At 58.3% G+C, this 10,477-nt stretch overlaps 1 protein-coding gene across 1 annotated transcript; it reads left to right on the plus strand.

Moving 5' to 3' along the window:
* The first annotated feature begins 521 nt into the window (after positions 1-521).
* On the plus strand, positions 522-10,367 carry LOC113203634 (uncharacterized). Its single transcript, XM_026418418.2, has 26 exons — positions 522-643; positions 733-925; positions 1,004-1,192; positions 1,271-1,455; positions 1,565-1,788; positions 1,910-2,124; positions 2,202-2,369; positions 2,451-2,720; positions 2,919-3,175; positions 4,014-4,152; positions 4,242-4,434; positions 4,508-4,686; positions 4,776-5,009; positions 5,078-5,226; positions 5,307-5,543; positions 5,623-6,279; positions 6,391-6,556; positions 6,626-6,841; positions 6,915-7,163; positions 7,234-7,394; positions 7,539-7,900; positions 7,975-8,172; positions 8,243-8,643; positions 8,757-8,972; positions 9,046-9,383; positions 9,465-10,367. The coding sequence occupies exons 2-26, from the start codon at positions 754-756 to the stop codon at positions 10,068-10,070; spliced, it is 6,381 nt and encodes a 2,126-aa protein (XP_026274203.2). The 5' UTR covers positions 522-643; positions 733-753; the 3' UTR covers positions 10,071-10,367.
* The last annotated feature ends 110 nt before the right edge of the window (positions 10,368-10,477 follow it).

A 10,477-nucleotide genomic window follows, 5' to 3' on the forward strand; every position in this document is an offset into this window, starting at 1 on the left:
CCCCCCCCCCCCCCAATCTGAAGGGCCTTGAACCGCGCCTGTCCCCTCGAGGTTGCGGTTTGCTCTCAGCGATAGTATATATGCCCCCCCCCCCTTGTTTCTTTGAAAAAAGTAATTTGTGCAATGGTAATTGGTGGAGGGCTTTCCACATCCGCGTCGCGCGGGGCAGTGGGGGTAAAGGCTGGGCCAATCATAAACCCTAATATTTTACCCGCCGTTCTTCTTCCTCCGGTCCGGTACACACTAAAAGTGTCATTGTATTTTTTTTCGCACGAATTTCATTTTAGCGAGAATTTGAGCTCTTTCATGCAGTTCTCTGTGCGAAATCATACATTTCTGTGCACAAATTCGTACAAAACGATACAACGGTTGAAGTTTAGCTCGAACATATACATTTAGCGTATAGCCGAAGTACACTATTGACAGTCTATTGTAAGATAGCATACACGAAAAGGTGTTCTACTTGTCCTTGCTTCCCCGTGCACTGCACACTCCTCCCCGCCCCGCCCCCTCCCATCGCTGTGGACGCAGCCGGAGTGCCGTTCGCTGACGCAGCCTTTGGCGAGGTGGTCAGCAGCCGGCGCTCTGGCGGGTCAGTCGTCCGGCGTCCACCGACGCTGACTTCACCTGCCTCCCTCCTCAGGTGAGCGGTGCGAGGGCGCCGTTTGTTGTCCTTGTGCGCGTAGAGATCGGGCAGGGTATTCATTGACTGTTCCACTCCTTCACCGGCAGGCCCGGCCAGACGGCGACGTCATGCCGCGCACGGAGGTCCCCGTCGCCAGCCTGGCGACCGCGGTGGCTCTCGCCTCTTTGGCGGTGCTCGCTGCCGCGTCGCCGACGATGTCCTCCAACAGCCTGCCGCTGAGCTACGTCCTGGCGGACACGGCGTTCCTCGCGGACGAAGTGAGCGCCATCAGCGACGCGGGTGAGTACAACGGCACGGCACTTTGACTCCTCCGGTGCGTCTGCCCATAAGTCCCTCACGAGGTTCATGTCCTCGCAGGCGAAGACTGGTCATGGCGCGTCTCCGAGTACCTGTCGCTCGTCCAGCGGACGCACGGCATGAACTCGCTGCCCCTCACGTCCGGGAGTGCGGACGAGGACGCCGACGATGCTCCGCGAGCGGTCGCGGGCCGTGGCAAGCGGCACCTGCCCACCGACCGTCTGTCAGCGCTCACCAAGGACCCGCAAGGTATTTCGAACGCACTTCTCAGCGCGAGCGACGAGGGTGAGGTGGGCGTGTTGAACTGGAGGCGGGCTCTGTCCACAGGTGTTTACCTACTCAGGACGCCGCTAGTGGAACGCTTCACGATCCCCGCCAAGTTCCCCAACGACTTGGTGCTCTTTCCGCGCGTGGAGGCCGGCGTCAAAGCTTGGTATGCCGCTGCACTCGAGGCGGACGGCGAGCACCCGCAGACTTCTTTGGCGAACGCCCTGGTCTTGTACAAGTTGATGGTGAGCGAATCAATGAGTAATCACTTCTTTTTCGGACGGTCATTCTAACAGTCTTCTATTTAACACGGATTGCTGAACTGGCGCTCACCCCCTCTGCAATGCTTTGCAGGGCAATCGGTTCCTGTATCAAACGCGCGTCCCCGCGTTCGGGGCGTCGGCCCTGGCGGTGCAGGAGATCGAGGGCTGGGTGTACTTGGTGGCGTCCGAGAGGATGGCGCAGCACCGCGACAAGCCACAGGGCGGGTCCATCCTGTACCGTTTGTCTCTCAATGGCCGGACTCTCGTGGCCGTCGAAACACTCGAGACCACCTTCCCCAGCGACTTGGCCTTCTGGTACCGTACGACCCATCCAACAAGTTTAACTTTGCTCCGATTGTTTTCCTTATTTGTGGGGTGAATAATTGTTTGTCCTAGTTTGTTTGCTCGTCCTTGTTAATATCGTAATCGCCCGCAGGGAGTATTCGGGCGCGCACTACCTTGCTGTGACCACTGAGTTCACCAACGCGTCGGGCGTCTTCTCGTTTTCGGCCGACACGCTTGTGTACAAATGGTACGGGGAGCACCTTGATATCATACAACGCCTGCCCACCAGCGGGGCCAAGGCCGTGACCGCCTTCACCATCGGCTCCAACCAGTACCTGGCTGTCGTCAACCACATCAATGACCAGTGTAAGGGAGTGATGCATGCTGTGCCTACTTTATGAGGAATATGAGGAGACTAGTTTAAATAATCTCTCTTCTTTCAGACGAGACAAACATCGACTCCACAATCTATCGCTTCGACATGGTGAGGGGGCAGTTCGTGGTGCACCAGCGGCTCCGCACTCACGCCGCTGTGGATGTCGCCTTCTTCACAATGAATCGCACCCGGGGTCAGGACTACTTCCTCGTCATCGCCAACGCATTTTATGAAGGTAAGGATACTGAACTCTGGATACGGGTACGACCTGTACGACTTGGCTGTAAATTCTCACCCTTATCTCCCCTGTTTTCAGGACCCGACAAAGTCCGGAACTTGGATACCAACTCGGTGCTGTACAAGTGGTCGGAGGGCTTCTTCGTGCCCTTCCAGAGCTTCCGGCTGACGGGGGCCTCGCTGTGGACACCCTTCCAGGGCCCCCGGGGCGAGACGGTCCTGCTGGGAGCTGACGCGCACGGGATCCTGGCGTACCAGTACGACGGCTGGAGGTTCCAGCAGCAACGAGTAGCGACTGGTCCGGTCACCTCACTACGCGCCGTCGTCTTCGAGTCGGAAATGCTCGCCGGTGAGAGACCCCTAAAAACGTGTGGTTTGGAAATTGGCTACTTTATTGATGCGTTTATTGAGCGATGGGGTGTGGGCACCCTTTTCAGTGTGTCCATGTTCCTTCGGAAAGTTAAATAACTACCTAGAATAGTTGGAGTAAATGTCGTGAAATATCCCTGAGATATGTACAAATACTATTATGGTGTTGTGATTGCAGTGGTTGCGAGCAAGCAGCACGACGGAGCGCAGGTGAACGTGTACTCTCTGCGGTTCGAGCTGAGCGCGCCACTCGACGAACTGTACCTCGAGCTCCACCGCTGGTGTGAAGGGGAGATGGTGAAGCTCGACGGTTACTCCGTGGACACGCTGATGCAGAGGGTGCGGAGCGCGCCCAAGTGGGACAGCCCCGTGGTGGAGATCAACTCTGTCACCTTCGAGTCGGACAGCACCATCAAGGTTGTGACCGTCAACGCGGTGAGTTATCCTCGTGTCGGTCCCGTTGCGATCGATGTTTGATTCCCTGCTTATTAAGGGTTGGTCCACATGTTACGTCACGCGCTGAGGGGGAGAGGGGGGTCGCGGTCATGTGTGACGTACCGTGACGTCGTGGAGGAGGGGTGCAGTGCGCGAACTTGGTCTCATTTTCGGGCTTTAAAAAAGTTTTCACCGCAAGGAACGGATCGTAGAAGCAAGACGACACAAATTTAGGACCAGGGTCTTGGTTTAGCTTGCCCCGATATCGAGAAACTTTAAGGTATTTTATTTCCATCTTTAAGTTCGTGTTTTGGGGCATGTACTGTCAATTTTTTTTAAATGTCAAGTTTTTAGTTTTAGTTGCTTTTGTCAGCTTTTGTGGTCGTAACTTTTTTCACGTGTCCTACGTAGATAGTTTAAAGCATCGAACGAGAATACGCATCAAGATATGCGATATTTGGCTCTCAATTCTTTTCCGCGTAATTTTGGATTTTTGTGGTGGTGGAAATCTGTACCCCTCGGTGGGGTGTTAATGGTCCCCTTTTATATTTCTCCTCGATGTGCCGAAAACAGCGTGACGTGATAAGGGATAATCTAGAAAGTTCTTCCGACATTCTTCGTTAGGGACCTGCCAAGTTCGGCAAGCTCTCATAGCGCCGTATGGGTAGGCAACATCTTGCCTGCAGTGCATGCGAGTACTGTGGGGTGGCCTACCACGAGTCTTGCAGGCGCTAAGCTCCCGAAATGTAAATAATAATTACGATCAAAAACGGTCGTACTTTCTGGAAGATTCCGAAGTGGACGGCCTCTAATCCTTTCAAATTATTTCCGTTTTCAGACGCAAGTAATCGACCCCGCGTATGTGAAAGAGGCGAACGACCTCGCGACTGACCTGTACCATAGGACCAAGGAACTTGAACAGGCAGATGACACCATAAGGCGCGCGCTCAAGAAGAACGAAAACAACTTTGTCGACGGTCAGGAATCAGCTAGCAAGGTCGCTGGCACCCTGGATCAAACATGCCAAAGAGTATTTTAAAAATTAAACTTTTCATTTCTTACCCAGCTCAAGTTTTTCTGGATAACGCCACCGTGATGTGCCCGTCGGGAGGCTGCAGATTCGGACAGGCCAGCGTGCGACTACTCAACGGCGAGGACGCCGAGGACCTGGTGCACAGGGCGGTCCGGACCGACCAGGATCTGCACCTGACTACCCTTCACCTCGCCAGCGCGATCGTCCCCGGCGGCCTCGTCAGCAAGTGAGTACGATCTCTGGGGAGTGACGCGCTTGAGTGAGCCCCGGGAGCTGACGGCCCCCTCCTTGTGCTTCAGGCGTGTGCTGGGCGAGGAGGCGCCACTGGTAAACCTGGTCGACACGAAGACGATCATGGGCATCCTAGATGTGGATGAGCTGGTGATCCGGAGGGCGCTGAACGTGAGCGGTAGCATCGACGGCGTGCGCTTCAACCCCGACAACGTCGTCATCAAGGACGGCGATCAAAGACTATCGGGTAAGTTCATCATGAAGCCAGCCTACTTGTCCACTCATTGCTTGTCCTTCTGCACTGTCCTGACTGTGTATTCGTTGCTCCCCCGCTAGGCATCGCCAGTACGCAGTGGCAGGTGAACAAGCTGATCCTTCACGGGCACGTCAATGGCATGCGCTTGGACGTATCGCAGCCTACTCCACCCCATGCCGACGTAGAGGCCGGCGACAGCTTCCTGCAGGCGCTGGCTGTCAATGACATCCATGTGGCAGGCCTTTTTGGGGACGTGGACATCAGGAGAGTGAGTCAGCACGCGTTGCGCACCCGTGGAGACCAGGTGCTCACAGGTGAGTCCGCCGCCCGACAGTTCCGCACCCCCTTGAAGTACCAGCCGCCTGATCCACTCCGCTTGCAGGTGAACATTCCTTTGAGCGACTCAAGGTGAAGTCAGCTCGCACGGCTGCTGGGTCCCGCATCGAAGACGTAGCTCGCATCGACAAGGACTTGGAGGCAGTCTCCGGGTCTTTGCAGTTCACGCGGCCCATCGAGGCGGACACGATGCAGGTTTGTTAGAGTTCGTCGTACGCAGCGCAGGGGGAGCTTTGGGTCTGTTTGCGACTCCTTGGTGCGCGTCTTTTTCGCAGGTGTACAACCGGCTTGTGGGCGTCGACGTGGCAAAGGACGGCTCCCTGGACTTGCTGCTGACGAACGGCCCGGGTGGCAGCGCGCAGAGCGTCACGGGCTCCAAGAAGTTGCAGAGGATGACCGTCACGGAAGAAGGGCGCATCCACGGCCGTGTCCTCGGGCTCGTCCTGCCCGCCGAGGAGGAGGACCTGGTTACTGTCATCCAGGAGGATAGGGTTATCACAGGCGACGTGACGGCAAGTGGCGCTCAGTGGAGCAAATTGTGCGCATTCAAAAGCAAAAGTGCTCACGTCTAAACAATTTTTTCGTTTGCAGATTACTGGTCGATCTGACATACTTGGTGGCAATGTGTATGCGACGGACGTGGTGGACCCTGGGTCGGGATTGACTCTCTTAAACGTGTTGAGGGACGCCGTGCATCTAGACAGTCCGCTCCCACCCAACGTGGTTATCAAGGATCTGGAGGTGAAGTCCAACTTGGAAGTGAAGAACCTGAACGGCGTGCCAACCTCGACCTGGATAGAGGACCGCCCGGACATCGAGGTGCACCTCTCCCAGCCAGTCTCGTTCCACGGCGGCCTTACGGTGACCGACAAGACCGTGCTGAACGGTGAAGTGAACGGCGTGAACCTGGTCGACTTGGCGGTGACGTCGCTGCGGACCACGGGTGACCAAGTGATTCACGGCTTGAAGAAATTCCCGTTCGTGAAGACGACCGCGGCGTGGAGCAACCAGACCATGTTGGGTGGGTTGTCGTGGCAGGACGTCTGGGCGCAGCGCGCGCAGAAGGCACCTCGCGACGGAATCGTCCGGATCGACAAGGACGTGGTGGTGGAAGGCGCGCTTTCGGTCAAGAAATTGGCTGTTGATGGCACCTTGGGCGGCGTCAACATCGGCACCGTTTTGAAGGATTCCGTCTTTGAAGATAGCAGGGAGGTGACCGTCATCGACGGGCCCAAGACCTTCGCTCAGGTGGGTCCTGGGGTGCTGCGCGCGCTCGGTGTGCGTTACGTACCACATGGTGACCACCGACCAGTCACCAACTTACTCGTTCAACGCTTCTCATGAGTTTGCCTTTCCTAGACCGTGCACGCAGACAGTCTCCACGTAGACCCAGCTACGACGGGAGGAAACCTACCAGGCATCGTGCCACGGCCGAAGCACCCCGAGGAGACCGAGAAGGTTTTCGAGTTCCCTAGCGGCATCACCCTTAACCAGCCCCTTTCCGTTGCTCATCTTACTTTCATTGGTGAGTCCTTTACTTTGTCGTTGATTTGCCAGTCTTTCAGTTTTTACAGTGACGTTGTCGTTCCTTCAGGTACGCTGGACCGGATGACTGACGCGGAGTGGTCGGCACCTTGGCTGGAGCTCGACGGCGACCAGACTCTATGGGGACCGCAGACCATCCACGGCAATGTGTTGGCCAGCGCTGGCGTCCGCGCCGGCAAGGTCAACAACGTGGACATCTCGCGCCTTGCCGAAAGTGTTGCTCGCATTGATGACCCCAATCTAGTCCTGGGCTCCGTCTCGTTCGGTAAGCATGGCCCAAACCCCTTCCCTGTCTCCCGCACACAGTCGAGCTTGCTGTCACTCCTGTATGGTTGCAGAGGGCGGTTTGGTCGCTCGCGGCCCCGTCACGGCCGGTGCGGTGGACGGGGTGGACCTGGCCGACGCGCTGCTTGCTCGCGGGGCGCTCAGTCAGGAGGTGCGGAGCCGTTTGGTGTTCGCCGGTGGCCTCGAGGCGCAGGGCCTCTCCTTGGAGGGCACGCTGTCGGGGGAGAAATTCAAGGACCTCTGTGCGTTCGCCAACCCGCCGCCCACGAGCGTCAACCAGCAGCAACATCTCGCCGTGGAGGGTGAGTACTCGAGCCCGAGTGGCGTGACGCGTAGCGCGCGACGAGTGCCTGACTGTGCCGTGTGTTGCAGGCGACCTGCTGATGGACCAGGAGCCCTTGGTGCAGCACGACATCAACGGCCTGAGTATGAAGAAGCTGATGGAAAACGCCTGGCTGCGGGACAAGCCTGCGCGCATCATGGCCGAGATGGAGTTTGGCGACTTGCACTTCCAATCGGCAGTCAGCGTCAAGGTGGGTGCGCGGCGGGAGCCCCTGCGAGCGGTGCGGTAGGCAGGCCCGCCGGGCAGGCGTGTGCCGCGGGACAGCCTATGCGCGCCACGGCGGGCGGCAGGGGAGTGTAGTGTGCACCAACTATTCTAACTTCACCTTATTTAGGAACGCATCGACGGGGTCAACTTGGATGCGGTCGCGGAGCGCTACTTGAGCCTGACCAAAGACGGCACCGTCACGACCAAGCTGAACGTGGACGGCGGCGTGGTGGTGGACGGGAAGCTCACCTCCTCGCCCACCGCCCCCGTGGAGGTCGGTGGTCTGCTGGAAGTGGGTTACGGCGACGACAAGCTCGTCATCAACCTCGGCGAATTCACCAACGCCGTCCTGCTGGACGGCCCGGACCAGGACATTACAGCCCACATGCAGTTCGGCGTCGTCACGGCCTCGGGTAACTTGGAGCTCAACGGCACCGTCAGCGGCCTGAACCTCGACAAGGACGTCGTTCTCAACAAGGAGCTCCAAGAGTAAGTGACGGATCCTGACTTGGACGGCGGCTCTCCTGCTCTGCTCTGGCTGACAGTTTGTGTTCCTCCTCTAGGGCCATGGACCACAACAAGATTACGGGAGCCAAGAGTGTGCGCGGCCTGCGTGTGACCGACCTCGGACTGCAGCAGGGCGTGCGCGTGCAGGGCGTGGATTTGAACGCTTGGAAGAGCGGTGCCGTGTGCGTCACGGGCGACTACACGATCGAGGGGGCAAAGACGCTGCTTCATCCCCATGTGGCCGGCGACATGATGTGAGTCTTTTCTCCCCTCTTCGTCTCTTCTGGTGGTCGCCAATGAGTTCATCGTTTTCGTTCCTTTCAGTGTCAACGGCCTTGTTGCCGGCGTGCGCGTCGACGCGCAGCACCTGTTGCTTCGTCACTCCGACCAGCTCATCCAGGGCGCCAAGACTTTCCGACCCGCACCGCTGCAGGGGCTCGGGCTGCGCGTCAAGCAGCTCGGCGTCGTCGGCCGAGTGAACGACGTGGACATGACCGAGCTGCTCAACAACCAGGCGTACAAGACGTCGGACGTGGACATCGTCACCCCGCTGGTGATCGACCGCCCACTGCGCGCCCAGAGCGTCCAGCTGGACCGTCTCTTCCAGGGCGTCAACGTGTCTGGGCTCATCGAAGAGGCTCTCAACCCGCCAGGCCTGAACCTGTACACCGAGAAGCACGACGCCCTGCTGCGCACCGCCGAGCACGTCCAGCGCAGCCTCAAAGGTACTACTTTGGCTCCCTCGCCCTCCCCGCCTCGCTCCAACCCCCGCCTCGCTCCAACCCCCGCCTCGCTCCAACCCCCGCCCGACTAAACCCGCCCCTTGCTCGTGTTGCAGCCCAGGGCTACTACCTCAACTACTACCACGCTGCTGCCATGTTCCGCTCCAACGTTCGCGCCATTGTGCCCCTGGGCAAGGCTGCGGGTGCTCCAGGCGAGGTGGACGACGAGGCCTACGCCATCGCCATGGTGAAGGAGACTGTTCCGGGCGGCAATCTGGAGGTGCACTTCTACAGCTGGAAAGCCGACGCTGGAATGCTCGTCAACCACCCGAGTAAGTTGCGACTCCAATCACGCTCCCAGGTTGTTGTGTAAATACAGTGTAATGCATTGGCACTTCCCCGCAGCGCTGCACTACGTCTCGCTGCCGGCCACTGTCCGTCTGATCGCACCCGCGCGCTACGCCGGCCACAACGCCATGTACTGGGAGACGGACGAGCGCTCCGGGGTGCATCACGGGTCGGTGATCGGCCTGATGCGCGACGGCCTTCTCGGGCACGCCAAGCTGCTGCAGGATGCTCTCGCCAGCGCCTGGGTGTCCGTCACCATGGTGGGCGACATGTCTTGCCTCATCCGCGGCTCCCCCGGGGTTGGCACGGCGACCGGGTTCTGTTCGGTGCAGTGTCTGGGCGCCGGTCGAGATGACGTTGTGAATCACGCTCTGCCAGTCTCCAGGCCGACACACGTGAGTGCAACGGTTGTTTTGCTTTCCGCTCTGGTGCTGCATATAGTTGGATTGATAAACCGTTTGTCTGTACCTCCCCAGGCCGCGTCGTTGACGGTCCGAGGCGTCCCGCATGTCTTCGTCGCCTCCGGTGTGAGCGAGGAGTCAGAGGGCGCAGTCTACGTGTGGCGGTGGGAAGCCGACAAGTTCCAGCTTCTGCAGACTCTGGGCGTCGTCAACGCCACCGCCGTGGCCGCCGTGGAGCACCGCGGCGTCCAGTATTTGGCCTCTGCCTCGGGTCACGTCCAGGACGCGCCCCACGAGGGCATGGTGCACATCAGCAGGTTCGACCACGACACCGGCCGCTGGACGCATTGGGTGAGCGTCGCGGTAGAGGGCCCTCACGCGCTGCAGTTCGCCAAGCTCCCGAGCGACGAGCTGGCGCTGTACGTGTCCACGACCTGCCCCACGGACAGTCTCGTCGTGTTCCTGTACCGGGGCGTGTCCGGCTTCGTGCGCCGCACCTCTGCTGCGGTGCCTCTCCACGGCGTGCTGAGCGCGTTCACCACGGCCCAGCACCAGCATGTCGTGGCTGTCAGCGGGGGAGCACGGGCCACCGAGACCGTGCTGCTGCAGGCCTCCTTCAAGGGCAGCTGGGAGGCGTCGGACATCGCCTTCAGAGGCTCTGCCTTGGCCACCAGGCGCTGACTGTAAACTGGCTAACGTCAGGGCGGCATCAGGATCAAGACTGGTATCCACTGGGGTTATTTTATCCCATAAAGGATAGTTTAAAGGTGTACGTAACGGAGAGGACATGCCTGTTTAGTGATGAAGATGAGATGTAAAGCTGTCTACATGCTCCTAAGGGAATAGCCTTAGTAATCGTGGAGAGATGCGAAATGAAGAAAAGTTGTTAAGAATGCCCTGTACTGTGATCTTGTTATTACTTTCGGATTTTATAACTGTTATATGCTTAAATAAATAATATTGAAAGTTTTTCCAAAATGACTTTTTAAATTTGATGTGAGAGTTAGGGTGTATTGAAAACGGTTTTCTTCCGCGCGGATTCGGCGGGGTGCGGAAAAGTGGACATTTGGGTCGTAGAACACAATGCA

This window comes from Frankliniella occidentalis, unplaced genomic scaffold (genome assembly GCF_000697945.3).
Source record: "Frankliniella occidentalis isolate FOCC.00 unplaced genomic scaffold, Focc_3.1 Scaffold78, whole genome shotgun sequence".
Lineage (NCBI taxonomy): Eukaryota > Metazoa > Arthropoda > Insecta > Thysanoptera > Thripidae > Frankliniella > Frankliniella occidentalis.